This window comes from Cyprinus carpio, chromosome A23 (assembly GCF_018340385.1).
Source record: "Cyprinus carpio isolate SPL01 chromosome A23, ASM1834038v1, whole genome shotgun sequence".
In the NCBI taxonomy this organism is placed as follows: domain Eukaryota; kingdom Metazoa; phylum Chordata; class Actinopteri; order Cypriniformes; family Cyprinidae; genus Cyprinus; species Cyprinus carpio.
In genome coordinates, this window is record NC_056594.1 from 10,184,151 (window position 1) to 10,210,720 (window position 26,570).

At 36.6% G+C, this 26,570-nt stretch overlaps 1 protein-coding gene across 5 annotated transcripts in view; it reads right to left on the reverse strand.

The window, feature by feature from the left end:
* The window catches only part of LOC109048868 (plasma membrane calcium-transporting ATPase 3), a 56,213-nt gene that overhangs the window by 28,142 nt on the left and 1,501 nt on the right, over positions 1-26,570 (reverse strand). For 3 of the 5 annotated variants that reach the window (XM_042713002.1, XM_042713006.1, XM_042713004.1), the window contains exons 2-9: positions 18,948-19,600; positions 8,723-8,920; positions 6,657-6,914; positions 6,276-6,401; positions 4,462-4,587; positions 2,362-2,403; positions 1,623-1,787; positions 53-267 (exon numbers count right to left, since the gene is read on the reverse strand). In XM_042713002.1, coding sequence (XP_042568936.1) covers positions 53-267; positions 1,623-1,787; positions 2,362-2,403; positions 4,462-4,587; positions 6,276-6,401; positions 6,657-6,914; positions 8,723-8,920; positions 18,948-19,176 — 1,359 coding nt within the window. In that variant the 5' untranslated portion in view covers positions 19,177-19,600. The remainder of the gene's footprint in view (positions 1-52; positions 268-1,622; positions 1,788-2,361; positions 2,404-4,461; positions 4,588-6,275; positions 6,402-6,656; positions 6,915-8,722; positions 8,921-18,947; positions 19,601-26,570) is intronic. The other 2 variants (XM_042713003.1, XM_042713005.1) reach the window with 1 other exon arrangement.

The following is a 26,570-nucleotide window of genomic DNA, read 5'->3' on the forward strand; positions in this document are numbered from 1 at the left end:
TACACACACACACACACACACGCACACACACAGTGCACCTGTTCTCTCTCACCTTTACTGAATAGGCCAGGGAGATGGTAACAGCAAGGGGAAGACCCTCAGGCACAGCTACCACCAGCACAGTCACACCGATGATAAAAAATTTGACAAAATACTGCACGTAGATGGGCGTGCACTCAGGCAACCAGCTCCGCCCCTCCACCACGAACGTCTCGATCACAAAGTACAGCACCAGGATGATAACTGTAATGGCTGACATTACAAGACCTACAAACAAAACAGCATAATAAATAATCTTCATGATACTTGCAGAATAATCTAAAATCAATCTATTGACTAAAATTAAAACTAACGGATTACTTATCAAAATTACTTATCAAGATTAATTTCTAATTATTTAATTCATTTATTATGCAAAAATAAAAATAGGGGTACATTTTAGGTGCCATAAACTAAAATCTTTGTCTTTTTTATGAGAATTATTTGTGTGCATAATAAACTATTGTGATTGTGAGAGAAACACTTGTGCTTAACATGTTCCTTTTTATAATAAAAAGTAACAACATTACAAAGTTGCAGCCTAATGGTTAGTGAGTTGGACTTGTAACCCAAAGGTCGCACAAACTGCCAAAAAGGGTTACCATACTTGACACAACACTTTAACTCTTTTCACTTTCAGTTAGTGGTCAGTAACTGCTCAGTTAACAGTGTGAAAATATAGCACAAATGTAACTTAACACATTAATTTCAGTAACAGAACCAAATTCATTAGTCAGCACTTCTCAGTAATGGACGAGAATATGTAATATGTGTTACATTCCATGAAAAATAATAACGTAACACAATTAGTCAGTACTTCCTCTCAGTTAACAGTGACAAAATGTAGCATAACATGTAACACATTACTTTCCATAAAAAGTAACAAAATGAATCACTTACACTCCATTACTGGTGAGAATATGTAACAAAAGTAACACAATTTGTTACATTCCATGAAAAATAACATTGTAACACAATTAGCTGGTACTTCTTTTATCACTGAGAAAATGTAGCACAAGCATTTAACATGTTACTTCCCATAAAAAGTAACAAATATATAACAAAAGTAACACAATGTGTTACATTTCATAAAAAGTAACAATGTAACACAATTAGCGAGGGCTTCCTTTCAGTAAACAGTGAAAAATGTAGCATAAAATTTATCATGTAAACTTTTAACACTTACTTTCCATAAAAAGTAACAACGTAATACAATTAATCCGCACTTTCACTCAATTAATTGAGAGAATATGTAACAAAAGTAACACAATAAGTTACATTCCATAAAAAGTAACAATGTAACACAATTAGCGAGTGCTTCCTTTCAGTTAACAAAAGTAAAATAACATGTTACTTTCCATAAAATAAATCTAGCACAAATAGTTACTTTTTAAAGAAGTAATAGAATATTGTCATACTTTACTTTTAAAAGTAACATTGTTCAACAATAAATATAGCTTTGTATGAGGATAAAAATAAAAGACAATAGGATCGGCAAAGCAGAGTGTAAGTGTGTCAGAGTGAGGTGATTTATCTTTCCATATGACATCACCTCGTAATTGGCCACATGAAGTCCCACGCACCTGCTTTGCCAATCTGTACAGCCAGTTTGGTGAGTTTGCCCTGCAATACAGACTTCTCCTTCTTGGGCACGTTGGATTTTTTCTTCTCTCTTTCCTCCACTTCTCCACCCTCCGCACTCTTCAGAGGCTGCATCTCCATGGCAACAGCTCCATCCTGCTTTTTGGCTGGTGGGCGGGACAAGATTTAGCGTCACTACATATGGACTACAACTCAGAGGCATCGTGAGAATCCTCCGGCAAGAACGAGACTCATTCAAAGCCCTGAATACCTTCATGCCACACATCGAATATTTACACTCAAAGTGGCATTCACACATACACTGGACACACAACGAAGGAAAGCAAGACAAATGTAGACAGGCACAGCATAAACACTGACATCGGTTAAAGTCGGACCACAACAAGTTCTCGAGTTCTACAGAGCTTGCACTATTCAGCAAAATGTGTTTGGGTGCTTTTCCTCGACACCGGAAACAATGAACTACGAATACAATGTACTACGCAAGGAAGCGGTCGTCATGTATGCCATTGAGCAACCCTGTGTGATGTTACACAAAGGGTGTGTTTCTGCCTCTTTATGCATGTGGCTGTGTGCATACATGGTATTAGTGCTTATATTTCCCGTTGCTATCCTCATATAGCAACAACGTAGCTGAGGAGTCCACAAAAATTTTCTACGACAAGAAAACAATTAACCCCTCATTCTCTCCATTCATCTACTCTACTATCCCTGTGGTACCTTTATTCTGATTGGTCTCCACAGCTGCCTCTGGTTGCTTGCCTGTGAGAGAAAGACAGAGAGAGAGAAAGAGAGAGAGAGATAGAGGGGAAACAAGGGAATAAAAAGCGACAGACAGAGACAGAATGAGAGACAGGGCACACAGTGTTCTTGAGTGGGGAAAATGAGAGTGCACAGAACTATGGAAACAGACACACAAATGCAAACATATAGCATACACATTGAGCTGGACTCTTGAACTATGATATTTTAAACCTGGGAATGCACTCCACCACAATTCTGGGCTAATTCAACTCTATTTAGTACTGATTGTAGTCACTTCATCTATGCTGAAGGTGTTCTGTAACACCAGTGGACTCAGAACAACAGGGCTGTGGATTACGTACCATTGGTGATGCCACTTGGTTTGGCCATAGTTGTTAGTGAGTAACTACTGTCCTCTGATTGGATAGCGAAACAAAGGGATAATGCAGGTGTGGAGGAGGGGGGTCGTGGGAAATTGTTAGGATAGGAGTGGGTGTAGAGGCAAAAATAAAAGAGAAATTAATGATGATCATATGGTACTAAGGAAAACTGAAAAAAGTCAAAACTGCATGTACTGTACGTAGGTTGTTAATATGAAATTACATGTACTGGTGTACTTCATCAGTATCCTACAATGTGACTTCCTGCAAGACGATTCTACTTCATGTAAAAGATTGTTTTCTAATTCTTGTGAAACAGTTATTTGGGCAGTCAACATTTTAGTTAAATTAGTAAATTAATAATCTAGTTAATTTAGCATGATTAATTATCAGCAAAGATTCACAAGCTACAGAATGGAACAGAACGGAGGGATCTTGAGACGTGTTTTTAGCTACATTTCACTTATAATGTCCTAAAATGCAGCACTCTTGGTGCATGAAAAACTATGAAACAGAGCAATGGCCAAAGACATAGATCAATAATAAAAAATAACTAAAATAAAATAAAAATACTGCAGAAGGAATAAAAGCACATTTCTAGTGTGAATCTACTTTATGAAGCAAACAATCTATTGATCTACTCAATGAGTTACTCTTAAATAATGTCTTTGAATTACCAGCATTTGGGGCTTTGCTCTGCAAATATTTATATATGCAACAGAGTTCTTATAGTTAACTAAAACTAAAACTGAAACTAATTAATTTTAGTTCATTTAGTTTTAATTTAAACTAAACCTTAAATAAAAATGAACATATATTTATAATTGATAGTCCTAATTGTTACACCTGTGGTTTTTATGGCCTCCTGTTAAATGAGCCACATAAAATATTTATATTTTTAAAAAAATCACACTGCAGGACTGCAAAAAACTTTTGAAAAAAAACGAAAGAAAACTAAATATACACTATCCCTTGTGCATTCATATAGATTTTAACTTCAAATCTTGAATGGTGAATAAAAATGTTTTGTTGGCATTATTTGTCAATAATGTGCATTCTTTTAAAAGTACAGACAAATCTATAATTATGGGTATCAGAAAAGATGTATAAATATTACAAAAGCAAAAAAGACAATTCAGCTGTGATTGTGAGGCAGTTCTAAGTCTGTTCGGTGGCTGATGACACATATAAAGCGATTCAGTGGGACAGTAACAGAACATGGCGCCACTTCATCCTTCATCCACCCACATCCAACCTTTGCTCTCTCCCTCTCTCTGTTTCTCTCTTTCGTTCCCTTTCTCTGAATAATTAATCGGCCTACTCCAATATAACTCATAATCCTTCTCTATTCCCTTCTCTCCAGTCTCCTCTCTGTTGGCCGGAGGTTAAATTACCCATGACATGGGCCATAAAGTTTGCAGCAGTGGAGCTCTGCTTGTCTTTCTTGCTCGTCTTACCATTCATAAATATTCCTGCAGGCTCCGAGCCCACTGGTCCTCCATTCATATCCATCCCATCTCTCTCTTATGTAAGGATCTCCCACCCCCTCTCTCTCCGTTCTCCACTGTCTGGTAGTGCTACTCACAACGTGTGCAGTCATTCTCACTATATCCTACACCAGTCTCAACATTTTCTTCAGCTTCAGTATTACAGTGTGTTTTGGTTGGCATTTGATGCTCTTTCTTCTTACACCTACCTTTCTTCTCTTTCTTCTCCTCCTCGCCTTCTCCAGCTCCCAGTAGAGTGAATATGATGCCACTCTGAGAGTTGACTCCAACTGCGGTCACCAGCATCCTGCCTGATCCCTCCATCACATGGGTACCTGAGAAAGAAAGATTGAGACAGAGACAGACAGAGTTAGGAAAAGACACAATGTAGATATGAATGATTGATATTTTATTGTAGCATAAATGGATAGACCTCCCAAAAATTCTGCAAAGGTTGTCCCAACTAGCCTCATAGAACTAGTGTAAATAAATAATTTCCTATTGAACAATGTTGCTGATTTGTGACCTCCCAGCATGCATTGCAGCATCAATAAATTATGTTCTATCCTTCTTTTTCAAAGATTGTCATTTCATAAGTCAGCATAAAACTACATGTTAGAGTTAAATCATACCTTTTATATTTATGCCAGTAAATATATTTAGAATGTCTAAGTTAATAAAAAAAAAACATTTAATTTAAATAACTGTATTTTTCTTGTAAAGTGACCTAGAGCTTAGTAACAACGTTTCATGTAAAATTTTGTTTTTTAAAAGCTCAAGTTAATTTTACAAGAAAGTGACAAATTTCTATAATAATAATGTCTAAATTAATAAAAAAAAATTAAAACAATGAAATAATTGTAATTTTGTGACCTTGAGCTTAATAATAATAATAGTTTAATTTAAATTATTTTTTTTCAAAAGCCACTTTACAAGAAAATTACCAATTTCTGTAATAATTTATATAGTGCTTTTCCAAAGCTTAAGGTTGCTTTACAAAAATAAATAAATAAATAAATAAATAACCACCCTACATTTTTCTCTTATTTTCTAAATAAGTAACATTTTACATTTAGTGCACAAATTCAAACTGGCTAAACAAAGTGACGTTACCAAAGACAGTTATTAAGACATATTTCTGTGATTATTTTCACATTTTCTCAACAATTCCTTTTAGACATTGACTATTTATCTTCTAATACAGACAGTCTGGCCTGCTGCAGTTCATCATTAGCATTTGACTCCAGACTGCACACAACAACAGCCTCCATGCATCAACTTCACAAAAATTTAATTGGGATATTATTCAATAATATCATCAATAGAGCAGGACAGCCTCATGATGAGAATGGAGTTATCATCCCAAGTGTCTAAGAATAGCAAGAAGGAAGGGAGAGGGCATGCACCAGTGCTCACAGCAGGAAACAGAGATTCTTAGATCTAATTATCAACATCTGGATGCCACTGCAGCATCTCAGTTATTCTGACACACAGAATGCGGACGCTCCGAGTGCTTTGTGCAGCTGACTGACAGCTGAAGGAGTGCAGCCGAGAGGAGAATACCAAACTACTTCAGACACTTTCAAGAAAGGTTGACCAGTCTCTTAAGGAGAGTGATGGGCATCAACCTTTAACAACGATTTTACTTTAATACACAACGACTTTTTTGCTTCTAGAATAAAGGCCTATTCACACTAAGAATGATACCTATACAGAAAATTATAGTCATAACAATATTAGCATTCACACCTACAGACAATAATGTTCTGTTTATTATAAGTGCTGCGGTTACTGTATACTGTCTGCCACCTTAAAGGCTCAAGCTCTTTAAAGTAAGCAGATTCTGACTGACTGTCCTTAAAATTATGCTGTCAGCAATTTTTAGCTCATTTGCTAACTTAAGCCATTTTGATAACTTCCACCACATTGACCACTTTGCATTTTTTTTTTAACATTTTGAAGCCACCATTATATATGGTCTAGCAACATCTACTGTATGATCCACATATGTTCACATGCTTACCAGAGAGAAGCATGGGGTCCTTGTCGACCGACTTCCGCACATGGTCTGATTCGCCAGTTAAAGCGCTCTCGTCGATTTTCAGGTCATTTCCCTGAATCAGGACCCCATCAGCAGGTAGGAGGTCACCTGAGAGAGGAAACAAAAGTGGGACAAATAAATATCATGTGATCGGCAAAGCATCCTTAATATCCCAAAAAGCATGGTTATATTGCACAGGGTATATCAACAAATGAGTTCCCATTGTGATTTGTGGAAATGAACACTATGAACATTACTCTAAAAATACCCCAGTGTTAATCCACACCTTCCTCGTATTAGATGGGTTAAGCCTAATCTAAGCATTAATTCCATTCTTTAGGCCCAGCAAAACAGGGAACTGACCGTATTTGACCTGGGCCATGTCCCCAACCACCATCTCGGCGACGGGGATCTGGATGACGTTTCCATTGCGCACCACAGCGAATCGCTGCTCCAGCTCGATGCGGCTCTGCAGTCCCCGGAACTGTTTCTCTTTACTCCAGTCGTTGAAAGCTGTCACAAGCACCACGCAAATGACGGATAGTAGAATGGCTGCACCTTCGATCCATCCTGCCTCTGCCTCCCCCTCATCTTCACCTCCTCCTGACCCACTTCCACAACCTGCAGAGGTTCAAGAGTTCATTATTACATGGGCGTCTGGAATACTTGATTCTTATTGATCAATTGCAGTTGATGCTAGAAGCAGATGCTTTCCAGATAAAGCGCTCTTTAACAGATATCTTGGAGACGTACTGTATGTGTGCTATCCTTGGAGCCCATAGCTATCATTGGGCACTCTTTTTGTTGCCTGATTACAAACTATAAAACATTGTTTTATATGTATTTATTCTTAAAAATCGAAATATGCTAATTAATTTCATTTAAATACCACATCATAAGCATAAAATATATTTTAAACAATTTAAACATAACACATTTTATTAAAGAGGCAAAAAATGGTAAATTCTTTGTGTTTTCAATAAGCAAGCTAACTAGCATAGCACAATTTGGTTAAGGAAAGCTCTTTTGATTAGAATATCATGAAGATATCATGACAACACACTCATTTTTCAGATACTGAGATAAACCTTTCTTTAATGTCTTTCAAATTGCTTTTCTCCTTTCATACCAAGACAAGTTTGCTGTCTTCTTGCAACTCAAAATGATTAGCTGACTGACGAGCTTGGGCACTTCATTATTATTATTATTATTATTTTTAAATACACTGATACATACATCAATTCTTTAAGTTTGGAAGAATTGTAGAAAGAAAGAAATTATTACTTTAATTGTGCAATTAAATTGATTAAAATGACAGTAAAAGTCATTTATAATGTTACAAAACATTTCTGTTTCAAACATAAATTGAATCAAATGACATTAAAGAAATGCTAATGTCAATATCTGAAAAATGTAGTGTATTATCATGATATTTTAAAGAATCTGAAAAAAAAAAATTCCACAAGCAGCAACTTTTCAACATTAATAATAAGAAATGTATCTGGAGCACAAACATTGCTGCTTTTACTGTACTCTTGATTCATAAATGCAGCTTTGCTGAACATAAGAGATTTTTTTAAAATCATGCAAAAAAAAAAAAAACATTTTAAGGTTAGTGTATGGTGAGCATAACACTTTTGACAGATGACTAGATGCTCAGCAGTCCCCATTTAAAGCAAACAAAAATATCACTTGGAAGAACAACAAACTGAATAGGAAAAACTGGATAGGAAAACCTTAAAATAGAAGAAGCTTTTTTATATTGTAGCTAAATATCTTATGCTAACTAATTTAAAGAAAAAGTGACTTGGACAGCAGATTAATATTAATATATGAATTAATGTTGTAATAGTGTTGCAGTCTTTATACTGCTGGTAGATACAATAAAGAATAAAATCAAAAAATGTATATATATTCAAATCAGTATTTAATGTTAGCATGTAATAGCAATGTAATTATCAGGATACTGTGCAGTACAGCTGGCAATATTAAAAATTTACCCTTTCAGAAATCTGATCACCCTGCCAGGGTTTATTTTGCAATAATTCTCTGCTGGTTGTACATTATGCCTTCCGTATGCAGAGTGACATATAGATTATGCAGCACTTAATGTGGGATTGTATAAATCTTTGAGAGTTTTTTTGCCACGAAGCTGCATATTTTACTGTTTATTTTTCCCAAGCACCCTTAAACTAATTTTCTCTTTCTCTGCATTCCTACTTGACATCCTCTTTTCTCACTCTAATTTCTCACCTTCATTCTCACCTTTTTCCTCCCACACTCCCTTGATTCAGTTCTCTCTCTCTCTCTTCCCTCCCACTCTCTATCCGTCATTCCCTCCTCCCTCGACCCACACCATCCCTTTAACTCCCTTCCTCTACATACCTCATCCCTCTAACATCCCTGTCTAGCTTCCCTCTCTCTCTCACCCTCGCTCTCGTGTCCGGGTGGCTGATAGAAGGACAGGCCTAGGGAGATGATGGCTGCAATCTCAAGGATGATGAGGGTGACGTCTTGTAATGCCTCCCACACCAGCTGAAGGAAGGTCTTGGCTTTTTTCGGGGGTATAAAGTTTTGTCCAAATGCCTGTCTGCGCTTCTCCAGATCTGTCGGGTTATCTGACAAACCTGAAAGGAAAAGAAGAGGAGTCAAACAGAGGTCATCACAATTTTGTAATGCATGAGCACCCTCACCCCCAAGGCAATGAGCAGGATATACCATTAAGGAACTTAGTGTGCTTTTCTCATTTCAGAGCCCGGGCTTTCCTGTTAAGTTTGAAACATCCTGTACATGTGGCTTCACCCAATGTAGAACACATTATTTTTTAAACAGTCATTAAGAATGAGATGCTTGTGTTTGCTATCTGCAGATTGGCTCTTGACGCAATTTGGATTTTAATGGTCTTCAGCGCCAATGTCTTTTGGCAAGAAGCATTTTTGGCCAAACTAACGTCTTGACAAGGGTACTATAAAGTTTTACTGATAAATCCTTGATCTCTCTAATGACGAAGATATACAGTCAGGGTGTGATTTATTAAAAAATTTAAATGAACACATTTATAGAGTGTAAAAATACAGTGTAATTCATATAAAATACAGAAAATAATTGTCTAAACTGAATTAAATTAAATATTTTTTAACAAATGTAGAAGACACATGACAACAATATGTGATGAAAACAACATGTTTGATATCCTCTGACTGGATGGAAATAATAGTCTAAAGCTGCTTAAAAAAAAAAAAAAACGAGTTTGTGCATGTCACACAATAGGTCTTCAACCCTGCTCCTGGGGACCCACTGTTCAGCTCCAACCCCAATCAAACACACCTGAATCAGCTAATCAAGGTCTTCAAGATCACTTGAAAAGTCACAGGCCAGGTGTGCTGAACCAGGTTGGAAATAAACTTTGCAGGACAGTGGGTCGAAGACCTATGCACTACACGATTTTCTGAGGGCCGTAACAATAAGTGATAAATAAAAACTAAACATCACTAATTATTGCTTTTATTGAAGACTATACATTTCTTGAAACTTCTAGAATCACAAAATGAATTGTGTCATTCATTAAATATATCAACACTCTCAATTTATGTTAATAAATAGTTTGAAAATAATCAGCTTAATTCCTACTTAGTGGAATGCATTTATGGATATCCGTTTTGTTCCCCCTCCTCAATATGGATTTGACACCTAGATTTCCATCATGAAATCTAAGACTTTGCATTTCTATTTATGCATTTTGGCAGACACTTTTATCCGAAGTGACTTACATTTCATTTCTAGGTACAAATTTACATATTGTCAGGTCGTGCTTTCCCAGGGAATCAAACCCAATACCTTGGTGTTGCTAGCGTCATGCTCCACAGTTTGAGCTACAGGATAGGACAAGATTTGAAGGTTTCAGAAAAGGCTTTCAATATTGCAACACAAAAGTCAACATTTTAACTATCATCTTACAGGCCAGTGGACGCTGAACACACAAACAAATGTAGTGGGGAAAGATGCAGCTTAATGATAAGGTGGACATCGCACAACAGTTCAAGGTTAAAGTTACTGAAAAAAATAACCTGAACTAGTGAAGTCAGAATTTAATATTGGCGTCTTTTTGAAAAAAAAAAAAATCAGTATGAGAGAGAATCACGGTAGTTGTTTCTTCTTCTTCTTCTTCTTCTTCTTCATTTCTAGTCTTTCATCAGTGCACTTTGGACCAATCCAATCCTTACAGCTTGAAAAAAAAAACTATATGAATAAATAATTAATAAATTTCCTACAGTGAACAACTCCAATACCATTTCACACAAAAGCACACATACACACACAAACACACTAGCTTTAAATACACCATGGAGCTAACTCACACCTTTAATAGCATTTGCACTGCTTACCTTTCCTATTATCACCACACATTTAAACACATTTAGCCATCTTACAATCTCAGAGATTCAAATGAGGGTCACAAAGAAAAAACAAATAACACAATATATTGCATGTGTACAATACAATAAAACATAAACAACTGATCATAATGACAGAAGTGTAATATATTAGAACATATCGATTTGTTAAAGCAGATTGTGCCAAAGTAAGAAACGATGCAGACTGATCCACATATATTGAATTTCTGATGTAAATAATTAATCTTATGTTTCGGCTTATTTCAAAAGGCTCCTACATAGAATAAGGTGCCGAGAGGACAGGAAGGATGAAGAGAAATGGATATGAAGACATGAGACACATTGCGTTTAATGTGCCCAGTGCCCCCACTTCCCCTTTCCCCAGCCATCTATGTCTTTCAGTCTTTCTCTTACTCTCTCTTTCACAGATTTGTGCAGTTTCCATGGTGATGAAGACATCAAGCACAAATCATGCTGCTCTTCAACTTCCTGTCTTTGGGCACCTTTTCGCCCAACTACAGATGATGTTGTTGATTTGGTGTGGTCCGCGTGAGCCTTATAATAGATTTTTGATTGGTCTGCTGTGGAAGCTGTTTTTGCAGACAGTGAGTCTTTTCGAGCCTGAGAGAAAATTCATGATGTTTTCAGTCAGTGTTGAAGTCAGTAGAGTCACCCGGAGTGAAACCCAGCATTACAGCTCAGCTGGATGAGGCACTATTGACGTCAGCCTATGAGTGTGCAGTGAACATGCTTCAGTCAGGGACAGATAAGGACAGGACAATCCAACCAGAAAATTCTTTAGGTGGACAAAGGACGAATGTATGGGCTGGTATGTATACCTCCACTGAGTCAGAGCATCAGGCTGACTGTAGCCAAGAGCTCCTGAGGGTTATACACTGATCATACTCACTCCATACCAGCACTAAACCTTGCTATTTCCATTACTGAATGCATGATTATACAACACTCTAGATGAGAAGTGTACAAATGAATGAAAGACAAAGTGAGAGAAAGAGAGAGAGAGAGAGAGAGTCAGGAAGGACAGAAGATGAATGAAGATGACAAACTCATGCTATCTGAAGAGGGACAGTGCAGCTAAAAATAACACTTTGCAACAAGGTTCTATTTATTAACATTAATTAGTTAGCATGGACTTACAATGAACATTTCTTCTACAGAATTTATTAGTCCGAGTTAATGTCAATTTCAACATTCACTGATAAATTGTTTGAATCAGACGTTGTACATACATTAGTTAAAGCACTTTGGTGTGACTATTTTTAATAGCAAACTTTAACAAAGATTAATAAATGCTTTAAGAAATATATTGCTCATTGTTAGTGCATGTTATCTAATGACCTTCTTGAGAAATGTAGATATTTTTTAACTTTCATGAAAGTAAAATGAATGGGGACCTTTCAAGCTTTAACAAAGACACAAAAGAAAAAGTATCAAAAAGTGATCTATACAAAACGAGCACTGTATTCCAAGTCTTTTGATTTTTAATTATTCATTGAAAATATTCCTAGCTCTCCTTGGCACATTCGTGAGAAAAGCTGCTATGTCTGATTCGTGAAGGGATCTGTTTTTTTTAATCAGATCTTTTCAGTGAATGGCTGATTGGTTCACAAAACCAATCCAAACGATTTGCTAATGAATTGCTTGATCTGGTTCACAAAATCAGTCTAAAGAGATCCAACTGATCCGGTTCACAAAATCAATTGAACTGATTTGTTCATGAATCAGACTGACCTAGTTCACTCACTAGCTGGGTGCAGCAGTGAACAGGCCCTTAGAGAGAAAAAAAATGAAATTTACAGTAAGTGATTATTCACTAAAAAACTCACTTATAGATCTCCTTGGCACATTTATGAGAGAAATAGCTATGTCTGGTTAAAGGAACTGTTTTCCTGAGTCGGATCTTTTTAGTAAATTGAATCTAAATGATTCTGACTGATCCAGATCACAAAATCGATCTGAATGATTTGTTTACGGTCACTAGAAGGGACTTGACAATGAATAAGATTGTAAGATTTGGTCTGTTCCTCTCAAAGCTATTGTACTGTATGATTTCAGAACACTTGGAATATTGTACAGCAGACATCATATGAACCACTTTAAGGATACTTATCAGTATTTTTAAGTTTTAAAGTTCCAATCTCTAGATATTTTATCTGTCTGGAAAAGAGTGACCAGCACGTCTTCAAAATGTCTCCTTTTGTGTTTAACAGAAGGTTGTTTGTTATACATGTTTGTAAGTGTATGTAGGATATACAGGTTTGGAACAACAGGAGGCTGAGTAAATGAATACCAGATTTCCATTTATGGATGAACTGTCCCTTTAAGAAAAACTGCTGAGTAGCCATGCCCGCATCCATTCGCTTTAAAGAATCTCTTGCTTTTCAAACACCCCACCTCCTTCTCCCCCCACCCCGCTCACTCACTCTCTCTCTCTCGCCATCTCCCCTTGCTGTGTCCTTGACAATGCGGCAAGCTGTACCAGAATTCCTTCTCTCTCCTTCTGTTCCTTCCTAACCACTCTCTTTCTCATTCTTTTTCCACCCTCCACCCCCCATTGCTCTCAGATCTCCTTGTCCTGCTGCAGCAGAACAGATATCTGTGTATGTTCAGGCTGATAGATTGATATGTCCACGCCTTGCACTGAAAATAGTGTTTATAGCAGCAGGCTGAGATCTGTGGATCCCTGGTCCGAAGCTCAGCTGAAATGCATTGCTGGAGAGGAGGGAGAGACACTAATGGACTTCCATTTTCAGGACCTCATCTTCACAGTGTCAGCCTTATTCAGCATCACTTCATCTCCGCCCCCTCTGGTTTCCTTTCCTCTTCTATTGTCTCTGCTTTGTCATGGCCATGTAACAGGATTAGTTCAGCTTCCACATCCACTTAGAGGCAAACTCCACCTATTGTATGACTATTAGTATCAGGAGCATCAGGTTTTGTTATCACCTGTCAACAGAGTAGTCCCTGATAATAGCTGTTAGCTATCTCCATACATAAAGCTAGTCTGAAAGCATTCACATCTTCTTAACCATGACACCAGTGGAGCAATGTTCCCTCTAATTTTTTTTCTTGCTGAGCAAAACTTTTCTCTATTGGGCGGACATTTCGGCCACCTGTGCAAAAACATCGTTTATAACAGACCTGTACAGCGCACACACAAAAAAAAGTGTGTAACTTTTAACTTTAATGTGCTATTTGTATTTGATTTGACCCGTGACTAAATGATGTACATTTTAGATTACCTAATAAAACTTACTGAATATTATTTCACAAAATAATACTGTGAAATATTATTGCAATTTAAAATAAAAGTTTTCTATTTTAATATACTTTAAAATATAATTTATTCCTATGAAGCAAAGCAATTTTCAGCATCATTACTCCAGTCTTCAGTGTCACATGATCCTTCAGAAATCATTCTAATATGCTTATTTATTATCAGTGCTGGAAACTGTTGTGCTGCTTAATATTTTTTGGGGACTTGTGATTTGTTTGGGGATTCTTTGATAAATAAAAATTTAAAAAGGACAGTGTTTATTCAAAATATAAATTTTGTGTTACAATATACACTACTAAAAAGTTTGTGGTCAGTAATTTTTTTTCTTTTTTTAAAGAAATTAATACTTTTATTCAGCAAGAATGTGTTAAATGGATAAAAAGTGATAATAAAGACATATTTTTAGAAAAGAGTTCTATTTTGAATAAATGCTGTTCTTTTTAACTTTTTATTAATCCAAGAATCAAAGAAAAAATTATCACATGTTCCAAAAATAAAAATAAAAAATAAGTAAAAATATTAAGCATTACAACAGATTCAACACTGATAGTAAATCAGCATATTAGAATGATTTCTGAAGGATAATATGACACTGAAGGCTGGAGTAATGATGCTGAAAATTCAGCTTTGCTCCTCGGGAATAAATTATATTTTAAAGTATATTAAAACAGGAAACCAATATTAGAAATTGCAATAATGTTTCACAATAATACTGTTTTTTTCTTATGTATTTTCGATAAAATAAATACATCCTTGATGAGCAGAGACCCCATTAAAAACAAGGTCAATTATTTATTAGGTTTATAATATAGGCCTAACATAATATAATATCAAAACAAACTGAAGCATTAAAACTGATAGAATAGAATAGAATAGAATAGAATAGAACATATGTTATGGATATCATATGTTATGGTGAATAGAAGGAATAGAAACTGAAGCATTTAAACTGATAGAATAGAATAGAAACTGAAGCATTTAAACTGAGATCTGTAAGTTAAATATTTAAAAAAAAAAAAAAACGTGAACGTCAATTCTTCTATAGCTATGTAAACTACACCAGTGTGTGACTGTAAATGTCTCTGAGTTTTGTTACCGTTCTGTGCCCATCGTCCGCTATTTCCAGCACTTAATCAAGCCGCTCTTCTTTAATACATGATGACGTTTTATTTCACGTCATTGCGTTTGCGTCGGCGCACGATTTGAGCTATTTCGTACGCAACCATTAAAATATTCGGTTTCTACAGCGATTCATTTGCCGCACATTCCTTTTCTATGAAACTAACCACATTCACCGGTTCTAACTCTATCGTGATATCAACTCTGTAGCGGTTTATCCGAGCATTGCAATTTATTCGCTTTCGCAAATGGCTTTCCCAACTCATTTATGCGTGTGCACGGCACATTATTTCTTCTGCGCGGCTGCGGTGGAAGAAGTGCGCGGCCGCGCGCGCGCGCAGCTTAGAGGGAACATTGCAGTGGAGGTGTCGAAATCTTTTAGTTCATTTCAGGTTTAGGTCTGTGAGAAATGAAATACATTAACCTAGAAATTAAATTCGGAAAATTTGCTTTTTTCATGATCGCTTACACACTGCAAAGTTTCAGAAGTGACATACCCATATAAATACAAAGATATTGATATTGGCATTGCAATGATAGTGATAACCATAACAATGGACACGGCAAAAATGGGTTAAAATAGATGTAGTCTACATTAAGGCTAGAGCACCCTAACTTATTTCAGAACTCTCAAGTAATTTGATTCTGGAACTGGGTCTGCCTGTATCTGGACAAGTAGGAAAAATTATAATTTCATATATTTCTATTTTAAAATCATTTAAAATCAAAATTATTTTAACGTAGCCCTAATGTATTAGGTCTCTGCATTGTTTCAGAGACGACTCTAGTTCTCAACTGAATGTGCGGGAAATGCATTACTTCTAATTTGTCAAAGAATATTTGTAAATTCGACATGTTACTATATTAATTGGTGCATTTTGAAAATGTTTATTACAAAAATCTAAAAGTCAAATTTGACTTTTTCAGGCAGCATTTTGTGTGTACGATTCTAATTTCAGTTTTGGTTTTCAACATAGCACACTGTAAAAAATAAAAACCTCTCCAACTCAACATTTTCTAGTGAATTTATAAAATTAAATTCACATTAATTCAATTTGGCCAACTGAAACATTTAGATGTGATCAGTCAATAGAAAAATTTGAATCATCCGTGCCACAAGGATGCGCTGTTTCTACGTGTATTTAGCTTTGATCTGAAAGAAAACAGCGCATCCTTGTGGCGTGGATGATACAGAAGAGCATACACAGCATATGGTGATATGCAGAGACACAGAAGAGACTGTTGACAAAGGAATTGTTGATTAAAGTTTTTTTTCGCTTACAAAAAGTGTTCCCGTCGCTTCATATAACCCAGATTGCACATCTGATGACAGATGGAGTATTCTGACGAACGAAACAAAGCTTTAACGGGTTTGGAACGACATGGGGGTAAGTGATTAATGACAAAATTTTGTGGTGGAGTATCCCTTTAAATCTGAGGAAGTGTCACACAACAGGACAAAGCAATACTGATACGATCCACCTTCACAAAGATACTTGATGCTTCTGGAATCCATTACTGAAAAGTTATCTTTTAATATAGTTGACTAAAATGTTATGTTTACTTTAGTTTTATTTTTACAATTATGCCAAGCTTTACAATATTTTGTTTGGTAGAATTTGTGAACCAACAAAAAATATTAGAAAGAAATAGGGAGGAAAAACTTTTCATCATAGGGCTGATTATTGTTGAGGATATTGTGAGAGTGCCTTGGCGTCAAAAAGAATGAGAATCACTGCTGGAAGTGCATGGAAGAAGTTCATAACACAACACAACTATGCATTGCATTCTCAGTGTGGCCACCAGGGACACTAAAATGAGCATTATCCCAACTGTCTTCTTTTATTGTCCACTTTCTCCTTCTAGCTCAAAACAGCAGTTTGAAGAGAATCGAACTAAAGCATGTCAATTTGTTTATAGCTACAGGTGCTGAAACCTGAAAAATAACATCCAGTTTAAGGAGACATTTAACTCTATCGCCTCCTTGAGGTTTCCTAGTTCGATAGTAATTTTTAGGTATGCATGTGTGAACAACGGGTTTCAGTGCATTGGCTAAACATTTGGGTCAATGTTTGAATACGTTCAAAGAATATGTTTGTGGTCTTAAAGCGGATGTGGGGGGTGGGGTGAGGCACTCATTATACAACAGCAGGATGCAGTACTAGAACCACTGAGCAAAAACTGCACGGTAGGCATTCACCCCTAACTGTCATCCTTCAGGGAAAAAAAGTCACACATGAAATCTCTGTAATATCTCAGATGTTTCTCCTGAAAAACATTTGCTTTGCAATCTCTCATCTATCTCATAAGTGCTTCAGAAGAGATCTAAACAATATCAAAACAAATAAAACAAAATGATAAGCGTCAAAATAATAGCCAAAAGTCAGAGATTTCAGACTGAACTCAAATATTTCTCATCAGTTTTTCCAAGACCAAATTATCTTAACTACCTACTGTACATTAATTTTTCCAGGTCTACTTCTATAGACAACATTTTCATATTTCCCCTAAGGAATCTAAGGAGAAACAGCTGAGTAAAATATAATATTACAATGAGCTATGAAAAATCAACCTTTGAGCAATAAAATTTCCTGATGTAAATTCTTATTTTTATGTGCTCTTAAAAAAAACAGCCATAATGCCTTAAACAATTTTTCATGCAATATTAAATACAGCATATTCATAAGGATACTAATAGGAATGCAATATATGTGTATGTCTGTCCCATACAGACTTTTCTGAGGAATTGGATAATTAATTGTTCATGCTCATTTGCTCTATTTTATACATTTAGAGAACTTTTGCCATAATCTAACACTCATTTAAAATTAATCTTATAATCTTACCACTAATAATTTAATAACACTGTTAAAATGTTATCTTTAGCAAATCTCATTTTTTTATATTGTACATTATAATGTTGTGATGCCAAAATTGAACTTGCACTATTGAAAATATTAGTGTATTATTTTTTAATTTAGACAAAAAGGCTAAATAAAAGGTAAAAAATGGCTTTAACATGAAAATAATTATGAGCTTATCATATCGACAAAACAAAAGATCCATAAGAACTATAAGCAATAGCTTTGTCATAAATCTATAAATGCTCACAATCAGTACAATCCAATTTGAGTTTTATGGAGTTTATCTGTTTCTCATGACTGAGCATTATCTCCAGTGATCTAAATTCTCATCTGCAGTCATCATGGCGTATAAAACATCACAGCAACTCATGCAATTACGAGTCAGAATAGGATGGATGGATATGCCAAGAATTGTGATCACTGCGGGGACCTTTCAAGTCACTGACTCTAGTGAGTGAGTCTCTCCAACTCTGTTTACCCAGTAACCCCTCTCTCTACACCCACCTCACCACCGACAGCACCGTCGCCTAGCAACCCAACACAACGCATGCACTCAGAGTGGGAAGCTGGCCGAGTGAGAGAAAGAGGTGGTGGACAAGTAGTGTGAAGAGGTGAGAGAGAAATAAAGAGAAAGGAGGAAAGAAAGTGAAATATTAGGGGTTTAAAGGTGTCTTTAACCAGCTCAAAGAGAAATATGCTATCTGATGGGGAACAATGTGCTATGGTTCCATGAAGATCCTTTAACATTCACTTAACCTTTCCATTGCACAAAAGGTCCTTTATAGTGAAATAAGGTCTTTACACTGAGAAAAATGGTTATGTGAAGAACTATTCACTGAAAGGTTCTCTGGGGAACCAAAATTGGTTCTTCTATGGCCTTGCTGTGAAACCCCCTTTTGGAACTTTACTTTGAAGAGTGTAGGGACTAAATGAGATGTATGAGATGACCTCAAGAAATCAAGCAAAACATTTCTCTCACCATCACTGGTGGAAGACTTGAGTCTCTGGCAAAGGCTTTCTACATCTCCAAAGCTGTCCTGAATTTTCTGCAAGGCCTCGGGTCCCCTCAGCTCCATCAGGGAGCGGAGCTCCTCCAGTGTCACCCCAAAGTCTCCAGCATGGTTGGTTTCTGCACCTCCTCCACCCCGCTTGGGGTAAAACTCCACTGCGCTATTTGCCATCTCACCCATGGTTGCTGTTGTGGACATCTTAAATCTTAGCTTGTTGGGTCCACGATGTTTGATCTAAATGACTTCTTCTCGTCCAGGAGGTTTCAGCAACACGAGGTCAGTATTAGTGATGATTCTTGGCTTGAGTTTTTTGGTTCTGAGTTTGCTCCTCCACTCCTCTCCCTCCCCGGTAGTTCCTCCCGTTCTTCTAACTCTCCATCAGAGGAAATCGGGACAACAACGGCAGGACACTTCTAGTGTATTTGGAGAAATCCTGTCCTCTCCACTCAACCCCCTCACCCCGAGGGTCAACAGAACGAGGGATCGGGCCGCTTCCAATCCATCAGGACACAGAGAACGAGAGCAAAGAGGGGGCGAAAAACTGAGCGGGATATTGTGTAGATCTGCAGTGCTGATGCGTTAGGATTCAAATGATGCGGGATGATGGGGTTGGTGAGGAAGCCTGCAGAGACACACAGACAGAATAACACATTACAGTCTTCAAAGTGCTTGTGTGGGCAGCAACTCAGAGTACAGTGGGCATTCCTTAAGAGACGGACTGAGCTTGCAGTCAGACGGCTTCAAGCTAATGCTTTCAAACGTATCAGCACATTTTCACCTCAATTCAAAGGTCTTTTGTTTTTTAATTGAGTCACACACTTCCCTTACTCTCATTAATGAAGTATTAGCCAGGGTCTTTGCGATATTGATTATGCTAAACGGACAGGTCAGTTGTTTTCGAGTGCAACACGACTAAATTCCCTGAACATACAGTGTAGTATATAGTATGAGGAATGGGTGCTCTCACAGATGGTGATGCATATAACATATACTGTATCTCTAGCCATCCAGACCACTGCATTGGCCCATAGTTGCCATGGAAACCTACAAATGCCTCTGACTCCCACAAAGCTCCTTTGGCCTCGCTATACCCCGACACACACACACACACACACACACACACACACACACACACACACTTGGTTCTTATTCACACTTACTCACAAACACCTCTACACTAGCAGAGTTTCCTCTCTATCTCTATTATTTTGGCCCTAATGCCATATTCTTACTTCATCTTTCTCTATTTCTCTTTTCCATCTCCCAGCATGCCTCTGTATATGTCCCTATGTTCTCTTAGATGACAGTCTCAGCCTCAGACGGCACGCCCACAGACCACCCACGGTCCATTCACTGTGGGTTTGATGCATACAGAACAAAAAAACTGGAAAGAACTTTCACAATCTGGCAAGGTCTAATAACACTGACTGAGTATGCAAAATCCAGGAGTAAAGTCACAGTGTTTTTGGAAACAAAGTTTAGGCACTGGGTAGATAAATATATTGGAATATTAACTATTGGAAATGTATTTAATAAAAATGATTAAGATTAAGATTTAATAAAAAAAAAATTAAATGTACTTATCATGCTTTCATGCTTGTCATTATTGTCATTTATTTCATCAGTCTTTTTGCCAGGTTAATGTAATCAGATAAGTAATTATATAAATAATGATTCTTGCTCTGAAGAAGCTGCAATGTGGACTAGGCCGTATACAGTTTAGTCAAAGTCTGGCTATGCAAGACTGCTTATATGGTGATGAGTCTGGGGTATGCAGCGTGCTGTGAGAGTATGTGTGTAGGCAGATATGGGCAGTTATGTGCAGGAGTGACATAGAGGGTGTCATCATTTTCATGCTGACTCACTAACCCCAGCCTTCCTTTCCCCCTCCTTTCTTTATCTCTGGTGCACTGCATATATGCACAAAAGGAAGGATCTGCACAGTCTAGAGATAATCAGGAGTCATGTAAAGGCCCAGACAGAATCAATGGGGATTTTTCACCCGTTCTACATTAGTTTTGGCGGAAGATCGGAAGAATTTATTTAAACATAGTAAAATGTGTTAACAGAGCTGAGTGTACTATGCTCTTATTTGTAGCTGAAAGCAAATTATCCAAAAATGCAACATATACAGTATGAACATACAACAAACTTAGAATGTGTTAGTCTCATGTACCCAAATAGGACAGCAAAAAGTCTGGTCTTCACTGCAGCTTATTCTGGCCAAGAACCACCTACTTAGATGAGAAAATACAGTATGGGCGCCATGTAATGTGATCAACCACAGTTACATTTTTATGTGTTTAGTGCCAGGGATCATCTGAAAATTATATATACAGTGTGTGTGTGTATATATATATAAATAAAAGATAGGCTAATAATGGTAAAACTGTCTCCTCCATTTATGGTTGTGCAGATAACAGAAGCATTTTTGTCCATCCAAAATTAATAATCATTGTTAAATTGAAAGAAGTCTCTTATGCTCACCAAGGCTGCATTTATTTGTTCAAAAATACTATAATATTTATGAATATTATTTCAATTTAAAATAACTTAATTGTTGGCAGTCATTACTCCAGTATTCTGTGTCACATGGTCCTTCAGAAATCATCACAATATGCTAATTTGATTTTCAAAAAACATTTTTTTATTATTATCAATGTAGAAACAGTCGTGCTGCTTAATATTGTAGCAGAAATAGAAATGTGATACATTTTAAATAAGCATGAAATAAGAATGTTTTGTAACTGTATACATTTCTTTACTGATATTTTTGAGAAATTTAATGTGACCTTTCTCAATAAAAGTATTTATTTTTTCTTTTGTAGTGTATCCAGAAAAACTGTAAATATAATGCCACTAATGCCACATTGCAAATCTAGTGAATTAGTTCTCCCTCAAAAGTAATCATTGCATCAATACAGTATAGCCTCTGAACATGAATTATGAATTATTATAATTATTATTTTGTTTATTTTATTTTTATTTTATTTTTTTGTAGATATGCACTTGAGCATATTTGCATATTTTGGGGCCACTTGCTGGCATCAGAAACATTTGTTTAAGCATCTATGCAGCCCCAGATTTCCCTCACCAAGAGACTGCTTAACCATGCAGTTATGTTCAGTGTGCAGGAGGCAGATGGTCTGGAGATTATGCTGAATATTCATATTGATCCGTGTTTTCCCAAACCTTTCAGCAAGTGTGCTCTAGTGCCATTAAGTAAGACACTGTTGAAAATGTAATGAGCTTTCCCAGGTCTGCCTTGCCCAGACCAGCCCTGACTACTATGACCCAACCCAATCTGCTAAAGTTAAAAGGGAGAGACACAGGGGCCAGATTTACATAAATTGTTCAGCGCCTTATGTAATGAGTCTAAGTAACCAACAGAGAAGTACTCACGCTCACACCCACTCACGGGTGCAGACACACACAAAAACACAACCCCCTAAAGCTAGAAGAAACTCTAACCCATATTCAACCATTAAATAAGAGCCACACCAGTCTTACACCAGGAGCCAGTGATCTGGCACTGTGAAACAATGCAGGAGATTACTTTGTTAACTGACAACATTTAAAATCAAGATGTCTGCAGCATAAAAAATAAATAAATAAAATAAAAAGCAAGCAAGGGTCGATGAGTCATTGTGTTGCTCACTTCACTCTTATTACAGAGACAGGCCACTGACAGAGTCTGAACACACACTCCCAACTACTGAGCGAAGTAGTTTAGCCACACTTCTGTCCACTCGCATCCAGACATCAGCTGAAATTACTTGTTTAACAAGGCATGACAGTTTCCATGGGGAAAAAAAAGACACATTCCCTCAACACCTACTAAACAAAAACAAATATGAACACCAGTTCTATAAGACTATTGTGACTGAGTCAGATTCAAACAGGCCTCAAGTAAAGAAGCTTTTAGAGTGTAAACAAACCGAATCTGAACAGACATGAAATGCCTTAAAGGAAAAATTCACCCAAAAAATGAAAATGGTCATTGTTTATTCACACTCATGTTGTTCCAAACTCGTAGGACTCACAAAAGGAGATATTTAGCATATTTTGCAAGTTGCTCTTTGCAGTTTTGGTCCCCATCAAGATTCAGTGTAAGGAAAAGAGTGGCTTGCACAATCTGCTAAATATCTCTATTTGTGTTCCATGCAAGAATATCTTACCGGGGGGGAACAACATGATGGTGATTTACTGATGGCAGAATTTTCTTTTTTTTTGGTGCGCTGTGACCCTTTGTTCTTCTGTGGAACACAAAGGAGATATTTAGCATGTTGTGCAAAGTGTTCCTTTCCATACTATGAAAGTGAATGAGGATCAAAACTATCTCTTGTCCCCATTCAGTTGCACTGTATGGAAAAGAGCAGCTTGGGCAATCTGCAAAATATATCTCTTTTTGCTCCACGCAAAAAGAAGTCTTAAGGGTGTGAAATGACATGAGGGTGAGCAAATTATTTTAGAATTAATTTTTTTTTTTTTGGTGCACTGGGACTCTTTGTTCTTGCATGGAACACAAAAGGAGATATTTAGCATATTGTGCAAGTTGCTCTTTTCCATACAATTAAATTGAATGGGGACCAAAACTGTCTCTGGTCCCAATCAAGTGTGCCGCACACATCCTGAAAAGTGAAGCCAAAACAATTTGATCGCCATCTGGTGGCTGGCTGCAGTATAGGTCATGTAAATGAATGGGACATGAATCAAACTAAAAAAAAAAGTTTTCCCCAAAGATGGTTTCCATTTTTTATCACATTAACATGTGTTCATGTGATTGTTTTTATAATAAGTTTGCTTTTAGTTTATTATTTGATGCTATAAAAAAGGGATATGGAGTCATGATTGTGTGCTTGCAATTGGGTCTGTGTGAGTTCGGGTAGGACTTTGATACTAAAGCTCCACCTTACAATCAGTACTGCGCAGACTCAGGCTCCAAACAAATCACTACTGTGCAAATTTTGGCACCAAATGACATTTTCACAAGATGACAGCGACCATACTGGGATGTTTTGGCTTCACTTTAGTGGAAGGAAGTGGAGACGCATCGTCCATCTTTTTTTTTCTTTTCTTTTTTTATTTACAGTCTACAGCCCTAATCCAGTTTTACTGTATGAAAAAGACCAATCTGCCAAATATCTTTTTTTTTTTTTTTTTTTTTTTTTTTCACACAAGAAATAAAGTCTTATGGGTAAGTAACTGTTGCCAGAACTTAAATTTTTTGGTGGACTGTCACTTTAACAAATGACATCCATGACACTAATTTACTGTCAGTGAGTTTCTTTAATTAGAAAAAATGTCCTCCTGTTCGGTTTCTAAAAATGGAACAAAGAGAAATGATATAGAGAGAATAAAAAAGGAAAAGAAAGGAAAGAAAAAAATAAGTCCAGCCCTGTGCTGCTTTGATATGAGTGGACAGACATTGCTTGAGTTCAAATTCAGCTACACTTTACAGAACCCATCTAATTGTCAGCCAGTAGTTTTTTGCTTTTTTTAAAAAGCAGAAAATAAAATCTTTCCATGAGCTCGCTGTTTATGTAGTGTCCCAGTGACAAGATACAAAAATACAGCACAGAGGCCCACAGGCCTGCAACTGACATGGCTTTCCTATCGGGTAAACAGTGACGGTAATGAAAGTGCTGTCATACTGAAGGAGAGAAAAAGATGATTTTGCCAAACTGATGGAGTAGGACATAGTAGACACACTCCTTCTGGAATATGCCATAAGCTAATAATTAAGAAAAGGCACCTCACTGGGAAAAATAAAGCCTTGGGACACAATGACTCTGAACACTGGTGAATGTTGTATAGTATGCCTTGGACCTTTTTTTTTTTTTTTTTTTTTTTTTTTACTGTCATTCATCCACATACTCATTTGACATGACACTTATGGAGTCTGAACACACATGCTAGCTGTAGCTGCAACTGCTGGGATGTGATATTAGCTTTATTTCTTAACTTTTTATGCACATTCCCCAACAACAAAACCTGTTTGAATTACTTCATTTATGATTATGTCTCCCTTATCTTCTCATGTGAGCACAAAACCACTCAGTGCATGCTACTGTAAGTGAACATTACCTTCTCTCTTTATAAGTTCATAAGATTCCAACCCCCTCCGCACTCACTACATTATCCTCAATCTTGTTCTCTTTGTCCATTTGTTCTTTGCTCTTCCCTTTTTACCTCCTCCCATCCACCTTCACTGCAGTGGCCTGTATTCGTTACACTGGTTTCAGGCTTTCAAAGTGAGACATGGACTGCATTGGCATAAGAGTCTGTAGGGAGTAACATAAGCTGCTCGGCTTCGATTCTAAATACCTGCTCATGGACCAGACATTTGTGCGTTGTTGACCGAATGCACAAGGATGGGATGATTCTTGTTCTATTTGTGTGTTGCAAACAGGCTAGAGACATTTTTATCTCATTGAGATGAAATGTAACCATGAACCGCCATCCCATGGGTCATTTGTTTTCACCATGCCCTGGTCTATGCACGTTATCTAACCCAGCATCAGCTCTGCCATTCATGTATTACAATGTATCCACAACTCCACATGCTCTGCAGAAAGCATCATTGTCATATGCATGTCCACAGAGTACATACATATGTATATTGATATTCAGTCCTTGTCCATTGGATGTCACATTTGGCTTTTTATGGTTTTTCATTTAAAATAACACAAACTACAAAAAAAAATACATTAATTAATAAAAAAATATATATATATATATATATATATATATATATATATATATATATATATATATATATATATATATATATACAGTTTTTAATATTAATTAAATTATGTTTAACTAATTTTGACATAAATTTTTATCCATATAAGACTGAGTGCAGCTGCAGTTTTGTCCAGAGATCTTCTAGGTCAACTTTCCTTATTGCTGCAACAACAGCATTCAAACTGGGGCAACCTGGACAAAGAACTGGAGCAAGTTTTATGCTAAAAGATATAAAGTTACTCACAACGATAATCAAAAAGAGTCAAGCAACTGCTTTAATGGGCAACACCAAAGCATGAACTGACATTGTAATGTCCAATGAGAAAATCTATAGCTATACACATCGATGTATATAAAATAAACATCAGAGACAGAGGACTATTGTAAAACATTTTGCTTAAATATATTTAACTCTTTGATTTATGTTTTAAAGTGTGTGTGTGTGTGTGTGTGTGTGTGCCTGACTGATACCTGATATATAAAGTACATAATTTTTATTACATATTAAGTATGTTTTCCATGTACAAAAGCTTTAATAATATTACATAAAATTAAACACAAGAATTTGCAATTTAACATTCATTAGCATGATCATCAATCAAATAACCCAGACATAAAATTATCCAAAAAAATATTTTTTTGTCCTGTAAATTCTTCATATTACGCTCAGTCTATTGTCACCTCAGGACACCTCTGGTGTCAGGAGATTGAGTTTACCCCTGTAGGTCATTTGTAATTTGTTAAACTGATGTTACAATTCGCTAGCCGGCACAATTTACAACACTGCCTGGCCCCTTTCTAAATTGAACAGACAAACACACAAACACAAAGAAACCTTGTAT